We start from the raw sequence: 17,465 nt of genomic DNA, 5'->3' as shown, positions 1-17,465 counted from the left end.
TGTAGTGTAGTTCATTGAATATCCAAAGACAGAGACAAGTGATGACACTGTTTTCTTTATTATAAAGAAACCACAGAATGTCATAATGGTAAAAAACGACTGATTGGTAGTTCCTATTAAAAAAAGCTAGCATTTAAATTAATTTGATAAGTCTTCATTCAAGGGTTTCATGCTAAAAAAAATTACACAAATCCAAGCGTTATCTTTTCAAATTCCAGGAAAGGGAAGTCAGGCGTCGGGGGGAATGGTATCAGAGAGGATCATGGGAGAGCCGAGCTGCAACTCCTGCTGCAGTGATTCCAGATCAGCTGGAGTCATGCGGTGAACCTCGCTCCAATCAGATAAGAGGGAGGCAGAGAGGGGGGCCGAGTCGAAGCTGATGGAGGAGAAAAATACAGGAAGTGTGAGGAGTGGCTTTTTTTTTTTTTGATCATACAAAAATATATCTAGAAGTGAACTGAATACCCACACTGAAAGTCGAAATCATGTGTGTCTGCAGCCCAGCACAGATTTCAGGTGTTTTTCAGGGCTTGGTCAAAGGTCATAAAATTCACTTGTCACTTTGCTGCTTTGACACTTTTAAAAGTCGTTTACAGTGTAGCTTATTAAGCAATTGTTGACTAAAACATTTACTGAAAGTGAACCATCAATGGAAAACATGAAACCATGCTCTGACATGGGGCTAACACTAGATTCCATAAAGGCTGAACATTTATTTGTATAATAACTGCTTTGACCTTTAATACGATATTGATAGGCCCACTGATATTAATTTGGTTCTTATCAATTGTTAAGAGTTTCTGTCATGACTGTAGAGAACGATTGTAACCCTAATATTCCACAGTCACAGAAAATACTAGTTTCTAGTTTTCTGGGCATATCAAACTTGAATCATACACTCAGTTTCCAGTTTATTAGGTTCACTTCATTAAAACTAATGCAGTCTAATACAACAGTCCTGCAATAAATCCTCCTTTCATGATGATGATGATATAATGTCTGGTTTTTGTTGAAACTACTTTAAAGAGCTGTTTGGTCACTTTGGAGGCTGCTGTTCACTTTTATTACATTATACTTGAAAGTATTTCTATTATTTAGTTTGTGCCTATTGATATAATTAGGGAGGACAAAATGTCAGAAACAGCTCTCAGTATAACTGGTATAATCCAACAGTAATACATTTGTAGATGACAAAGTTTATTCAACATCTCATTAGTATTTAGTAGAGAAGTGCACCTGTATTTTGAATCCTGGTGATCTTTGTTCCTCACAGCTTATATATATCTCCTCTCTATATTTTGTTGCTTACATAGTAAGCAATAGTAACACAAAGCACTGTGACAGTGACTTATTCACTTATTATTATTATTATTATTATATTATTATTATTATTATTATTAACATTGGTTGGACCATCTCTTACATAGAAATGGCTTCAAAAGCAGATTTCTTTACAGTCCATGTGGACAAGGAGGAACAATTACTGTGACCAATTATTGATTTAATGTGCGTATTGGAATGTGAGTATTGTATAAAGATACACTTGGAGAAATGTGAATGTATCCTTTGAGTTCACTTCTTCTGCTGCATTCACCATGAATTTGTCACATAATACAGTAAAGCAAACCACACACAGCTACACAAGGTCTGGTAAAAATTCTTTGGTTTAGCTGTGTAGTGGAAATACAGTGGAGCTGCAGAGCTGAATTTTCCTCAGCCACAGCTACCAGATACGTAGCTGCAGGTGACAGCCTGATATGACCAGATAAAACCAGACACTGGTTTTGGTCATAAAAGGAGCATTACAGATAAAGCTCATGCTGTAGACCTCACCTGTCCCTGTCACAGTGTTGCAGGTCTGTGAGAGACTGGTTGAGAAGGTCATCCAGGTCGAAGCCCACGCCGTAACCAGCGCCACTGCCTTTAGGGGTGACTGAGAACACTGGAGGTAAAATGTCCTCCACCTGACAGGGGAAAAGGGGGAAACATTAGGTCAACTGTACTCTGCATCCTTGAGATCAGTTCAAGGCAAGCAAAGGATTGTGACATTTAAACTTGTATACATGTAGAAATAATCTTTTTCTACAACATCTATAATGACAGCAACACCAGTGCTCTGTTAATACATACTGTCGCTTTTCTTAAGCAAAATGCTACTTCAGAAAAACACTAGAATATATCACAACACAGCAGAGGAAACCTGACACAAACCTGGGACTTTGACAGCTGCAGTGTTACTGTGTGGATGTCTGGGGCAATAGAGGGCCCTTGCTGTCCTGTATCTGTGAATCCTAGGCTGGGATGAGGCTGCGAGGGGACTCCTAAAGCCCCACAGAGAGGGTTTGTGGTCTGTGGCCCTGACTTCTCCCCTGCAGTGGGACACAGCTTCTCCATCGGCCCAGCACTTGTAGTCGAGTGGGAGTTGAGGTTATTTTGGCTGCTGATATCCACATTTCCATTTGTCTCTCTGCTTGTAAGTGTTGGAGCTTTAGTCAGAAAAGTCTCCAGTGGAAGAAGCTGCGACTGAGGTGGGTGGTCAGGTTGCGTTTGACTTTGAGGTTGGAGCTGGGGCTGAAGAAAGCTCGATGGTAGAGGTTGCTGTTTCCTGTTTTGCTGTGGTTGTTGATGTGGCCTCGTCTCTAATTGCTGGCCGCTCCAATTCCCCATACAGTTGAAACCACTTTGTCCATTGCTCTCACTGTGAGGTTTGAGTGTGTTGTTTTTAGAAAAGCCACTAGTGACTGTCATTATATCTATCCCTCCACTTACAGCAACAACTATATCCGCTGGAGGTTTCCTCTGGCTCATGGTGAACAGTAATGGTGGTTGCTGGGTGCTGGGAGGTTGAAACAAGCTCGGCTGGTTAGGCTTAACTTGAGAGATAAGCTGTTCGTGAGACTGAATCCTCACCTCCTTGTCTGTGTTATTGTTCACAGCTCCTTGAGTGTTATCACCGATACTTACAGCCCGATGTGAGGTCACATTACAGTCTTTATTCTTTGCTCCATCATTACTAGAAATCTGAGATTTCTCATTGCGACTGTCCATCATCTTAGTCCAACGCTGCAAAAGGCTTTTGTCGTTGTCACTCAGCAGAACCCCGCCCAGAGAGTCCCCCTGCTTTCCCTCTCTTCTCTCTTTTTCTTTCATTTTCCTCTCCCTCTCTCTTGCTCGCTCCTGCCTCTTCCTTCTCTTCTCCTCTCTTTCCCGTTGACGCTCCTGGGCTGTGACAGGCCGACGCAACTCTGGAACAGACGACAGGGAGGACAATATACCTCCTCCTCCACCAGCATCAAGGCCCAGTGCAGACGTACCTCCATCTGCAATTAAAGACATGAAATTAAGCTAAAGGATGATGTGTCAATGGTGTGTAATATTACAAAAAAAAAAAACTAGATGGAAGATAATAAACTTACCACCCCTGGATTTATTTCTGAGAGCTGATTTCAACAAAGCTGCTTTAAGTGCAGCTTTAGTATCCTCTGAAATCGCTCCTTCTTTTCTGGTTCCCTCTCCTGCACCTGGAGGAGGCCTGGCATTCTTGGACAGTGACTGTGAAAGGGACTGAGACAATGACTGGGCTTGTGCCACAGAGAGAGACAGGGAAGGCACAGTGGTGGGTAGGGGTGTCAGGGACTGTGCTGGCGTTGCAGGAATACTGGTGGGAGCCTGGGTCATGGACTGGCTCTGGGTGGGCTGAGTCAGAGGAGCTTGACTGCTGGTTAGCTGCTCCTGTGCCTCGCTGTCTCTCATTGTTTCTGAGGGCCCATCCTGACTCGACACTGGTGTTGTTAAATCTATAGTCTCTGGCTGACCGCTGTCTGAGTTGGCACTGGGCATGTCCACATCAAGTGGACCACTTTCATTTTTGGAGAGGAGAGGCAAGTTGTGGGCCACATGAGGTGGGGTGACATCTAAAAGGGATGTGGGCTTATTAAAGTTCTGCATCCGATTTGTAAATGTACAGCTCCCTTTTGCTGGTGTGCGGTCTTGTTGCTGTTGAGATTTCACTTCACTCATTTGCTGCTGCTGTATCTGTGCTGGTTGTGCACGCTGTGCCATGGGAACCAATGTGGCTTTGGTCAGGTTCACAGTCGAGGCCTGAGTATTACACTGGTTGCTGCTTTGTGCCGCTGCACCGCCATTCACCCTCGGCAAAGGCCTGAACTGCAGCCTCTGACGACAGATCTGTTTGTTTCTATGAAAGTCCTGGATCTCCATCAGAATCGCCTCTTTAATTTGTTCCTTGTTCATTGGCAGCTTGTCAAATTCAAAGTCAAAAGCTGGCACACAAATTGGCTCATCGTCTTGGTCGTGGTACTTTGACAGGTAGGGATGCTCCAGCGCTTGTGTCACACTGATTCGTTCGCGAGGGTCAAAGCGCAGCATGGCCCCCAGCAGGTCCAGAGCCTCTGGTTCAGCTTGTGGGTAGAGTTTGGCCAAAGGAACAGCCAACTGTGATGGAAGGCTCTGAACATAGGAGCGTACTCTGTCGGCTCTAATAGCACCAATTAAACCCTCGGGAGGAGTGCCTAACACAGACAAAATGAGCTGGAGCTGGTGGACGTAGTGCTTCCCAGGAAAAAGCTGCTTGCGCCCCAACATTTCAGCAAAGATGCAGCCCACAGACCACAAGTCAATGGCCAAGCTGTAGTGATTCAGAGACAGCAGGAGCTCAGGAGCACGGTACCATCGAGTTGCCACATATTCAGTCATGAAAGAGTGAGACTCCTCGGGGTGCGAACTGAGACCCCTCGCCATGCCAAAGTCACCAATTTTTAGCTCACAGTTCTCGTTCACCAGCAGGTTGGAGGGCTTGAGGTCTCGGTGGATGACGTTGGCAGAGTGCACATATTTAAGGCCGCGCAGGAGCTGGTACAGGAAGTAGCGCGTGTGCTCTGGGGTGAGCGTCTGGGCAGAGTGTATGATCTGGTGCAAGTCACTCTCCATGAGGTCCAGCACCACATACCTGCAAACATGGGAAATGTAAAAGGGAGATGAGCTTTTAGACAGTTGCACAATGTGCTCACTTGACGATCAGAACGGAGGTACCGTAATTTTGATGTACTGACGAAATGTAGTAAAAATCATTCCAATAGCAATGTGTATTGGTATAATGTCCTTGAATACATCAAATAACATTTGACATTGTATGAGTTTGAAATGTCATCCTAACTCTAGGAACTGGCCTCAAAAGTTTATTGCAGCCAGTCTTTCTCTCATAAACATCCATCATCGGATCAAACTCCATTCCTTTATTAGGTTTGTGTGATCAAATTATTTAGCTCGTGCACCATAAAATGATTTCAAAACGAAAGGAAATGTTTGATAGCTTCATGTTTTATCACCAGCGTCAGTAAGTTGTGTCCAGCCAGATTAAAATGAGATATACTGTATATTGAGTCAGAAATGTATATATAGTTTGATGAAAATAACAGTCTACATCTGAAATGTTATGTTTCACAGTTACAAACCCTGCTTAGTACATCTGCCACAGAAATAATGGTGTTAAACATAAACTTTAAATTTTACAAATTAATATTATGGAATTATACTTGATTTTGGTTATTGATTAGTATTATTGAATCTTCTCGATGAGTGAAAACAGAACTATTTAAATAGTCAGAGGTAAAAACTGTTATCCATTAATGTCATGTTTCCTGCCTCTGAGTTTCTATCTTCAAGTTAGTTGTTTGCTAGCGACTTGATCAAAATTACACCTCCACTTCATTCTGAAATGTTTCCAGATATTTAATACAGACCCACTGCATGTGTCATTTGCCATCAAATACACAATGGAAATAAAAAGTACATACACAGACTTGAAGGCAGAGTGGGGAAGGTTTGGCTGCAGGATGTCTTTAATGGCGATAATGTTGTCATGTTTGAAGTGCTTGAGAATCTTGAGCTCTCGCAATGTGCGTTTGGCATTTGTCACCACTTCAAATGCATTGGAGATCTTCTTTATTGCCACCTGCTGGCCTGTTAAATATGCAAAATATGATTCAGTGAAAAAAAAAAAACAGGAGGAGAGATGTACAACTAAGTTTGACTGACAAAGCCAATTAATTTCCACATTTATCACTGAGTACATACAGATTGAATTATGTACAATTTCTTCATCAAATCAGCCCTACCATTGTCCCGTCTCCTGGCAGATGAAACAACCCCATAGGCTCCTGTGCCAATGGTTTCTATGACATCATACTCCTCTCCGACATCGAACTTCACATCCAGAGAGTGCGCTTTGAGCAAAGCCAAGTTTTTCGCAGTCGTGCTGGTGTCTGTGGTGGCTCCTGTTGCCTCGACTCCACACTGGCTCTGGTTTTCTCTGCTTTTGTCAGTTGCCATTCTTTCAGGTGACATGGCCACAGGTTGACCGTTTTTACTCCCTCCACCCTCCTTAGTGGACATTTTTTCTGTAAAGAAAAAAGAATAGCAAAGTGAGAGTTATTTGTTGATATCCTCTTACAGGTTATGTAATGTTCTTACTGCTGATTTGTGTGAGTTTGGCATTTTTGTAATCCTATTTTTTGTGGTTTAATAAATCTGGGGCTGGGCAATTTGGGTAAATTACAGTTCCTATTAAATATATTCACCCTCCTTGGAAATGTTCATGTTTGATTATTCTGCAACACAGAATAAAAGACGATTTAATGTAATTTGTGCCTGGACTTGAAAACCACTGTTCACTACAACCATGTAACCTGACTCTGAGCTGTTTTGCAATAAAGAATGGAGGAAAACTACAGTGTCCAGATTAGTAGTAGTAGCCTATAATCATTATAATAATTATGCAGTTAAATGACTAGAATAGATTGGTCGATGAACGGAAATTTAATTGTCAACTAACTGATTCAGTCACTTTCAATCAAAAATCCCAAACAATTGCTTGTTCTAGCCCTTCAAATGTGAGTATTTCAGGTTTTGAACTGATGGTCAGACAAAATGGGTGATTTTAATTTGTTTCTTACGCTCTGGGAAATATTTGCTATTTTCTGACACTTAATAAACAAATTAATTAATCAATAATTCATGGAAATAATAGCAGATCAATCAATAATGAAATTTATCTCTAGTATTTAGTTAGCACTAAATAAAAATGTCACAGTCTTAAAAATAACAAAACAGTACCATCTGTTTAGGATTGGAAAACGTGACATAACAAAGAAACTGTTAGTCACCATGATTAACCTATGTGTCTCTGCAATATTCAGTCCTTGAAAAGCACAGAAAAGCACCCATCCTGCTGTGAAGTGAACAGGCAGCATTTCTGTTTTTTCTTTATGAGCCAAACTACTGACACCTGAGTTCAACTCCAAAACCACTGTCTCCCCTCAGGAGCCGCTCCAGGACTCAGATAGTGATCAGGGTCAGAGGTTAGTAAGGCACGACATAAACTGAACGACCACAAATAATAAAACTTCTAGCTCTGTGACAGTGCTGAGCAGCATAAATGCTGATACACTGGTTGATGCGGGCAGTAAAACGAGCTGATAGGACAGAAACGAGGCGCGACTTCACACGTTAGGCCTGATAATCAAGTGACCAAAACCTGTAGCTCTCGGTCCAAAGGCGACTCTACGTTACAGCTGCTCTCAAACACACAGAGGACAAACCCTATCCTTCAGGTACTGCTGCTTTCTGTACAACGGAGGGACTAGATAAACCAACTCCATGAGAAAGACCTTACCCACTTTTTGACGCAGGGGCGTAGGCTAGTTACCTGAAGCTCGGGCTTGCTAGGTACGTTGAACCATGTCTTTCTCGGTTGTATAACCACGGCGGGACGTCACAGAGACGTGCCTCTAAGTAAGGGAAGAGACTTTCACCATGTGAACCAAACACACCATCTGAACTTGTGTTTTTAATCCCGTAGTAACGCGGCTATGTCTTGTTTTTGTCTGCCGCCTTCTCGGAACAGTTCCGTGTTGCGTTTGAGTGACAGGCCGCGGGCCAATGAGCTGCGGCGACGTCCGAGAGACTGACCAATAGGAGCAGAGGACGTGGTGGGAGGAAGGACACCAACCGCGCATAGTAGGGTCTCTGTTTTTTGGGTGGTGGTGACGCTGTTTTCCAGAAGTTAACTAGTTTAGGAGGAGCCGCATTTGGACAAAATTACTGAAAGCACTTACATGCACTCTTTTTTTTTTTTATGTATGATTGACCTAGAATAATAATTGTGTAGACCAACTATGAATAAGGCTAGACCAATAACAACTTTAATTGAAACAACAACACCACGGGATCCTAGACAGAGAGAGTGACAGACAGTAGAACAGGGAGGTAGATTGTAAAAATGTTGGGATAGATAGATAGAGAGATAGATAGATAGTAATGTAAGGGAATAATGTAATGGAATGATATAATGTGTAATGATTATATATAACGTTTGTGCCTTTATGCACATTTAGCTGATAATTCCCTCCAATTTCTCCTTCATTTACACTGTGGCATTGCAGCTTTTACTTAAGTAAATAATATGTAAATCTCTTCCACCGCAGCTACTGATTTCACAAAGGACAATATGTTCCGACAGCAGATTGTGCAGGAATGATGCACTGTTGCTCTAAACGAGCACAAACAGTGGGGGCTGTTGTTACATTTTCCCCAGAGGGCAGAAAGACTGAAGTCCACAGTAAATACACAGTAGACACCCCTCTGGCTTCTCCAACATCTGTACTCAGCTGCCCAATGAAAGGCAGCGACAACAGCCGAGCAGACCAATCAAAAGTGAGAATCCGGCCTTTAACACGTCGCCTTCACTCGGGGGAACAATTTTTAGTGAAGTTTGAAAAAGGGGACCCTGAAGCGGACTGAGACACTTTAATTCATCTCCCATATCTTTCTGGAGCCGTGTCGTAAATCAGAAGTGCCTCATACCGACATGGCAGCGGCCGGTGTTCAGGTTGTGCCGAAGTGGGAGAGAAAAGCGCGCATATTCTTGTGCGTCTTTGGTTTAGTTCTGTCTGTTTACGCGCTTCACGTCGAGCTGTCCAGAGAGGGAAACCCAGATTACAGGGCGATGTGCGACCTGGGGGAGTCTGTGAGCTGCTCCAAAGTTTTTACCTCCAGGTAAGTTTTTGTGTTCCTGATTTCACTTTGGATATTATAGAATAGATAGTATAGTATAGAACCAGCAGACCTCGACCTCTTCTTTATGGAGCAGTGCCTTTAAAAAAAAAAACAAAAAAACTTTTGCTTGTAAACTGTGAGATCTGAATATTTCATGACACTTCCAACCTTTCTCATTGCCACGTGTTAAATTCCTGTGAAAGGGCTTCCCATCAGCTACTGTTTGGCTTTGTGAGAATACCAAGTGGATGTCCCTTGACTCTTCCTGCCAAATTGCTTTTCATGAAATAATCTCTACAAGCTTGATTATTTTCATGCGTATCACAAAGCAGTATGTGAGATGTCTTTTCATGATCTTTTCAATAATGTGCTGTTCTGATTTTCCTTTTCCTTTCTTGGCAGATGGGGACGTGGCTTTGGTTTGGTCCAGTTCTTTGTGGCCAAAGATAGCCCTCTGAACCAGCCCAACAGCGTGCTTGGCATCATATTTTACACTCTGCAGATGGGCCTTGGTTAGTCTGTCATTGTCTTCTGCAAATTATAGTGCCGTGCTGAGCAGTTTAAGGCCAAATATTGGTTGTATTCCAGCATTTTTGTGAACCATGAGTGGCCCTGCACTTATTTCAGTATTGCATGTTATGTTGGTGAAACAGTGAGAGACAAGCAAATTGTTATATTTGATTTTTACACAAAATGATCATTTGCAATTCAGTCTATCAGTCATAGTTCATGCAGGATTTCCTAATTATTGCTTTTGTAGTCTTTTATTAATGGTCTGAAATCTTCCTTTTGTCTTTTTTGCAGGACTGTCACTGTCCAAGAAAGCAGCACTGCTTTTGGTCTTGTCCTCCTGGGTGTCAGTGGCCGGCTCGCTCTATCTTGCGTCCATTCTCGCCTTTGTTCTGGGGGATTTCTGCATGGTCTGTGTGTCAACATATATCATCAACTTTGCATTGCTCTTCACCAACGTCAAGCGAAGGAAGGCAATTGGAGGAAAGAAGGAAAAGGCTGGATAGACTGTGCCGCTTGTGAAATTCAACACCTTCTTTTTTTTTCTGCTCAGCTGAAGCTACACTGGATCTGAAAAGCAAGTTCTCTCCCACAGTATTTTCTCAGAGATACAGGACTGGATGTGCATCTTGGAGGATTTATAAGATGATTTCAGAACAGAAACTTGATAAAGCAGCAGTGATTTTTGTATGTCATTGTACATTTCTATGCTAATTACACATTTTGAACACTGCCTCTTGTCTTATGTCATTTAGGTCTGGCTGGGTGAAGTGAAATCTTAAATCTGGAAGCACTAGTATGCAGTAAATTACAGAGTTGTTAAATTGTACAGTATCCTGCAATGGCTCCGTGCTACCAGTAGATGGCGCCAAATACTAACTATTATTTAAATTAAAAAAAAAAAACAATGAAGCTATGTGGAAGCTTTATCTTAAGGTTTAAGGAAGTTTACTCTTTGTGAGGGAAATCTCTTATTTCATCATACTTGCTGGAGTCAGTCATGAAGTAAATTATTACCATGTAATGCACAGTGAAGAAAGACAAAAGTCAATTTCAGGGCTCTGTTCCAACTGCAGTGCATGTATTACACGCATGGCTGAAAGTAACAAGGATAAAACAAAAGAAGTCTATTTTCATAAGTCTAAAGCAATAGTTAGGGCTTTTAGAAGCCCCAGCTTTAAGATGAAAGGCCCCTCATGGAACTTCTTTGTAACTGAACTCACAAATTCACAAGCTCACTTATTCATTTAGCAAGTTGCACCATTGGATGCAGCTTCATACCCTCTCTGTAGAGGCACAGGCCTGCACAGTGACACCCGGAGTGATATAAAGCCTGTCCTCTAACCGGTATACAGCAGAATATTTGCTCAATGTGTCAAAACTCACACTTCACAGGTTTAAATAGTGAATACAGAACCCCAACACACACACACACACAGAGAAACAACATCTAAAAAAAGACAGCTGCAGCTATTAGGAGGGTGGGGGTGTTCTAACACTCACTGCTTGCACGTAGCTCAAGCATCAAATTTGCAGAATCTGTTACTGTGAAACCATGAAATGCTTTGTGCATTGAATGAGGGTTATGAAAACTGAGTACTAGATGGACAGCTGGAGCTCGCCTGCAGTTGGCCCAGTGCCTGAGAAGTACAGTGTGAAAATGAGCCTAAAGGAGGCTTGAAGGCAGAAATGTTCGCTTACCTTTTATAGTTTTGAACAACATTATTCCACTACAGTGAGGTGCCGACCAAGTCCAAGTCAAATCAAGATTAAAGTGTACATTGTATGGAAGGAAAAGGTTAGAAAGCATTCCAGTGACTGACAACTAATTCTATTTCTTTCTATTCATTGTCCATTTAAATATATATATATTTTTTTATTTTAGTCTACTTATGGATAAATTCATTGTTAAAATCATTCTGTTGTCCAATTAGATATCTATCAATGGAAAGTTTTATTAACCATTTCTTTGACATATTACAATCATTTTATTTATTGGTGATATATATATTGATTCTTGCTTTATTTTGCTCACCTTCCACTATCTATAAATCTACAACTTTTCAGTCGTTTGAATCTTGTGAAACTTCTTAGAATCATGTTGCTCTGTCATCCTAGTGATCACTTCAGTATAGGATGTCAGACAAACCGAATGACTTCACCACCACAGACCACTGATAAGGAATCACACTGGCCACTTGTCCATTGCCCACAATGCTATTTCATCTGAATTTACCAAGCACACAGTCCTACAGTGCAGAAACATGTGGCTGATAAACCACCTTGTTAAATAAAGAAAAGCCAAAGATTACACCTTGGTCAAGAGAAACAACACAAAAGCAAGTTCTTTACCTGGAAAATGTGAGTCTTATTCTGTTACTGTAACATTATCACATTGCTGATAAGCACTGCAGATGAAGACGGAAAGTAGGCGTGTGGTGCAGCTTTAACTGAAAAAAAAAAAAAAATTATCTAAATGAAGAATATTCAAAAAAGAAAGAAGATGACCCAGCTCCTATAAGTGCAGAGGAATGGGTCGTATTTAATTCTGTTAGCACACTGACATGAAAAACATTATTTTGATACTTGAAGTTTGACAAGGATTAGTTAATTAATCAGTTAAGAGAAAACACATTAAAAATCAAACAAACATCACCAATTAGTTGATTACTTGAGGAAATAGATTAAAAGACAGATGAATTGCTAATGACAATGGCTGTTCATGCTCCCACGCAATGTTTTACAAAATGCCCTTTAAGGCTGCCTTAGCTGAGGTGATTATCAGCCCTGGGTTTCAGCAGCTTTGTCTGTGTTCCTCATACCACTTGTCTTTTAGTGTGGACAGATGAGAAAATGGGAGAAAATCAACAAACGTCTTGTCATAACAAAACCAAAATTAGAAGGGGACCTTAAAGTGTGCAGCCATCCACCAAGATCAGTGATAAACAACATACACCAGACTTCAGAGAAAAAGAAATTCAAATTTATAGTAAATAATCCGTGTCTGCCCTAAAATTTTATGAGTCCTTCCCTGGCCTGTGCCAGGTGCAAATCAGTGACAAATAAACAGACACAGGTGAAACATTCATTGGAAATTTGTGTCCAATTTTAGCTTCTTTTCTGATTATATCTCATGATAAGAAACCCTCACATGATTGTTTACTCTTTACTTATCCATCTCGCACAGTTTCCTTCCACAAAGAGTAGTTTTCCATGAAATCTAAGTTGACTCTTAATAACAGGTGACTCACGCAGTTGTCATGCATCCTCACGTCATCATGACATGACTGCCTCTCCTCATTTCAAATAATGATCACAGACAATGGATGGGTGTTTTGCTTCAACCTCAGACAGTGGTCTTGGGTAAAACTGGGACCATGAAGTTTGCATTTTCCAGCCGCTGAAAGCAGCAGGACTGAACTTCCTTCACTTGGTGTGTAAGCACAGATTTAATTTTCTTAGTCATCCACAGCAAGAGGTCCCAGATTTTTTGTGACAGATCATAACATGTAAGATCAAGCGAGTAACATATAGTTAATATTATATTTAGGAAAGTATTGAATTTTTTAAAATGTGTGTGTATATATATATATATATATATATATATATATATTTTTTTTTTTTTTTTTTTTTTTTTTTTTTGCTCATCCATCCTCCACAAAGTCACTTCTAAAATCACAATCTTGCATTGTCCCTGGGAAAATGAGTGAATCCCACTGTTATAAATAATGCAATCACTGTCTTTAAATGTGTTTCTCAAATATGTTTGATCATTCCAGGAAGTAGAAAGTTGTTAAAACACAGATGGGAGACTTTTTAACTTATTTTCTAACACTGGGGTACTGCCAGTTTAATGTACTGGAAAACATTTGTGACAACAAGGAACTTTATTATTAATCATTTATTAATCACAAAATGTATGACTCATCCTGAGCCAGTATCTACCAGCTTTTGACTTCTTTGTATCTCTCTCTCTCTCTCTCTCTCTCTCTCTTGTTTATGATTAAACATGGAACATTAACATAGGATTAAAAAAATATATAAGAATGGTACTTCTCCCATTTCAAGTGACACTCCTCCACCTTATCGAGCAGCATATATGATCTTTGTTGGAGCGCAGCCAGGAATAAACAGCCAGTTTATCCCACTTCAGCATGTAGCCATCTGCTTTTTCTACTATTTCTCAGGACAGTAGTAGTATTTGCGTATGAGCTGTATTTAAATAAAGTGTGTTATGTATTTTTTTCTTATTGGAAGCTTGACTAAACACTTTTAAACACTTTTCTATGGTAAATGATATAGAAAGTCATTAATATGTACTGACGGCAAATCTAATGGGCATAAAGTTAACCCAAGTTTCAAGCAAAACATTGTGCTCTATACAGTATGTTATATAACTGCGTTTGAAAAGGTCTTTCTCCTTCCTGTCGAAATGCATATTTGCACTTAAGAAAACAGAGAAAATGATGGATGAGGTGTTAAGGTTGCAGCCACAACATGAACTTTCAGGAAGCTGTATTGTTCTTTGTTAGGTAACTGTTATGTCGTCAACATGTCAGCCGGAGCTGTTCATCACGCTGGTTGAATTCCTTACCTTTGTGGGTTTTTATGCATTGTGCTGAAAGGCAAGTAGCTTACAATAGTTGCTGTCAGCGATAAGTTGCAGTGTAAAGGTGCTGGTGGAAATGTTTAAGTATATCCTTGCATGACATTCACATTTGACATGTTTTCAGTCCGACAAGCCCCATTACCCCTGACTGATAATTGTTATTTTTAATTATAATGAATGAATGCCAGTGGTTCGTGTTATGAGTTAGAATGAACAATATTAGTTTAGTCCAGATGAAAGCACACATTACTAATTCAATCAACTGACATCATACTGAACACATATTCCTTTTAATCTGATTAGAAATGTTAGAAGTATATGTATTTTTAAATGATGAGTCACGAGTAGGCTGAATGTTACATCCTACCACAGCAGAATTACAACAGGTAATGTGCATGATACCAGTGACATAACCAGGACGTGCTTTGTCTGAAATACCATTTTATCTCTACGTACCAAGCCAAAGTGCTGAAATGCACCATTGTCCCACAAAGAATGACAGCAGACACTTTTTTCACATCTTGTAAAAATGTTCCACTGCGATCTGTTCAAGTGTGTGACATTAGGTGTGTTAGGTATTCGCTTTCTCTCATGTTGGGTTTGCAAAAGTCTCATATGTGACTGGTTTTTCCACTCCAGCCTGTTGATAGGGCCATTGAAGAAGTGAGGGTCAGCCTCAGTGTTTATGCAACAATAAAGCGCAGTTGAGCTGTGTGCAGACTGTGAAAGAGGTAGAACTCCGTTATTAAAGCTACTCTTTAAAACCAAGTTTCCTTCCAGGTATCACATAAAAAAAATGAAAATAATAAAAAATAAAAAAAATACAAATCTTCTAAGTTGTGTATGTGTGTGGCAAACCTCACTTCACCTTTAATTCTTAAAGTTAAAGGACTTATAGTTATGGCAGTGGCCTTCAAGCTGTATATACATGAAATCACATCACTGGACTGCTTTGATCTTTGATCTTCTGACGGAACAAGGAAACTGTTCATCTTATTGAATGTTAAATAGGGTTCCCAGTGGGAGGGGCACACCTCATGGCAGGTGACCAGTCAAACCAAACTTATAAAAAGTGACAAACATGAAGCGTTCAGTCACACAATGGCTTTGAGGAAATTCTTCTGCATATTGACTCTGGCAAGTCTTTTACTTGCAGGTAGGTCAAACTTTAGATTGGACCAACATCTTTGTTGATTGGCAGATGCTGGAAAAATGGTTGAATAAACTAGGGTAGGCCAACTTAAAAATAAACAATATAAGCTCTGAGTTATTCAAGTGAAAGTTAGAAAAGATTCACAGAAATGTTAATGGAAATAAAAACAGTTTTCAACGTTTGTCAGCAAGACTGAACAGCTGTTGATTCAACTTGATATCTTAGGCTTAACAAATCCAATTAATTAACTCAGCTGATTTTATATTTTCAAAATTCATGCTACTAGAAATCAATTATTAAACTTCAGCTCAGTTAACTCACATTTTAAGGGAGCAGGGGAACTTTGGTTTTCATGTTGCACCAGCTTGAAATGATTTAAAGTGTTGGTATGATGCATAAATTAAAAGGCAAAGTGCAGGTTAACTGGTCCAGACTAGAAAATCTATCATTATTATCAGTTTTTCTTTTCATAGATAAACATGTCAGCATCCAAAAAGTAGCTTTTGCACTTTAACATGTTTTTTCTTTAATAATTGCCGCTAATTTATCCTGTCAATATCTTGAATTAACACATTTCTAAAGATATAAATATTTTTTAGAAGGTGCTTACATTTAGTCTGTAATAATCTCAAACATCTTAAATGAAATGACAATTCGTCTGTGTGAATGCGGACACTGAGACTGTGTGGAAAACAGCTTCCACAATGCTTAAACTTCAGACATACAATAGAATTAAAATATAATTTATTAGTAGACTTAGCTTTTTAAATGTTACTTTCTACACATACCATCAGTCAAAACAAAATTGGAGGTCCTTAATTAATTTTATTTTACAACCACTCATCCAAAAAACCTCACAGTTGACCTCAGCAATGAACCCAGAAAGTTTGGAGCAGTAGATGATAAAATCATGCAGTCAGACACAGATTCCTCCATCTATCTATAGTTAGATAAAACTGACAAAAGTGTATAATGATTAAGATGGGACACTGATTAAAAAACCCAGAAGCCCTCCTCAGTTTAGTTTATTGTCATTATACAAGCAGAGCCAGTACAATGAAATTTCAATGTCAATCAAGGCAGCATCAAGGACAATATAATAAATAATAATAAAATTAACATATAACACAGGGCAAGGTAAAAAAAGGAGTTCAATAAGTAAAGTGCTTAAAAACGTATGGGCATGTTAGAGTTCAGCAGAGTTATGGTATTTGGAAAAAAGATGTTCCTGAGTCTCGTGGTACAGGCCTGGAGGCACCAGTACCTTTTTCCACTTGGCAGGAGCTGGAACGGTGGATTGCAGGAGTGAGTGGGGTCATGGGTGATGTTCCACCCATGCCGAATGCTGCATTTTAGATATTGATTTTAGACATGTGTTTGATGGCTGGTAGTCGGATACCAATGGTGTGCTCAGCAGATTTTACCCTCCGCTGTAGTGCCTTTTCGTCAGCAACAATGCAGTTGCCGTACCACACTATAATGCAGGATGTTATAATACTTTCTACAGCGCAGCGGTAGAATTCGGTGAGATGTTTTTGTGACAGTTTTCAACCTCCTCAGCTGGTGGAGGCGTTGTTGGGCCTTCTTGATCAGAGGGGAGGTGTTGAGAGACCATGTCAGGTCCTCGATGTGAACACTGAGGAACTTGAAGCTTGTCACATGCTCAACTTTGGCACCAATGATGAAGATGTGGTTGTGTCTGGATTTATTAGTCTTCCTGAAGTCCACTAAGAGTTCTTTAGTCTTTTCGACATTGAGGCCCATGTCACCAAATGTTGGATCTCCTCTTTTATTTATGTACTTATTATTATTATTATGATTCATTATTTATTGATTTCAGCCAAGGGATAATGATGTATTTCTATTCTTTTGAGGTTTTTGCCTGGAAATTGCTACACGACTCATGTAACTATTATTAACCTGTTTGTATTATCTCTTCCCCAGAATCACATGCTCAGCTTGATGGTGAGTTTTTTTTCTACTGAAACCTTTCCTTGAAGTTTTCCAACTGTTTAATAACAGGATTTATGAGCCCGAACAACAGAGCACTTTCTCTGCTTTGCCATTGTTCCCATTGTTTTTCCTTTTGCTATAATTTTGACAAATTGATTTCGTATT

At 40.0% G+C, this 17,465-nt stretch overlaps 2 protein-coding genes across 4 annotated transcripts; one reads left to right on the top strand and one right to left on the bottom strand.

The window, feature by feature from the left end:
- Window positions 1-39: 39 nt before the first annotated feature.
- Window positions 40-7,867, bottom strand: mapk7 (mitogen-activated protein kinase 7). Of its 3 annotated transcripts, none has more exons than XM_071462407.1 (7): window positions 7,727-7,867; window positions 6,138-6,419; window positions 5,817-5,982; window positions 3,417-4,969; window positions 2,212-3,320; window positions 1,834-1,964; window positions 40-376 (listed from the first exon to the last, which is right to left on the bottom strand). In XM_071462407.1, the coding sequence occupies exons 2-7, from the start codon at window positions 6,412-6,414 to the stop codon at window positions 229-231; spliced, it is 3,384 nt and encodes a 1,127-aa protein (XP_071318508.1). In that variant the 5' UTR covers window positions 6,415-6,419; window positions 7,727-7,867; the 3' UTR covers window positions 40-228. The 3 variants fall into 3 exon arrangements, with proteins under 3 accessions (XP_071318508.1, XP_071318510.1, XP_071318511.1); XM_071462409.1 differs by having other exon boundaries at window positions 7,694-7,832; XM_071462410.1 differs by lacking the exon at window positions 7,727-7,867 and adding an exon at window positions 7,556-7,688.
- Window positions 7,868-7,919: 52 nt separating this feature from the next.
- On the top strand, window positions 7,920-10,318 carry vkorc1 (vitamin K epoxide reductase complex, subunit 1). The gene is made up of 3 exons (XM_071462420.1): window positions 7,920-9,075; window positions 9,478-9,587; window positions 9,880-10,318. The coding sequence occupies exons 1-3, from the start codon at window positions 8,888-8,890 to the stop codon at window positions 10,089-10,091; spliced, it is 510 nt and encodes a 169-aa protein (XP_071318521.1). The 5' UTR covers window positions 7,920-8,887; the 3' UTR covers window positions 10,092-10,318.
- Window positions 10,319-17,465: the final 7,147 nt, after the last annotated feature.

This window comes from Trachinotus anak, unplaced genomic scaffold, assembly GCF_046630095.1.
Source record: "Trachinotus anak isolate AG129_WGS33_773 ecotype Australia unplaced genomic scaffold, CSIRO_AGI_Tana_v1 ptg000025l, whole genome shotgun sequence".
Taxonomy (NCBI): Eukaryota; Metazoa; Chordata; class Actinopteri; order Carangiformes; family Carangidae; genus Trachinotus; species Trachinotus anak.
The sequence above is the reverse complement of the archived record's forward strand: the minus strand, read 5'-3'. Positions and strand labels throughout refer to the sequence as shown.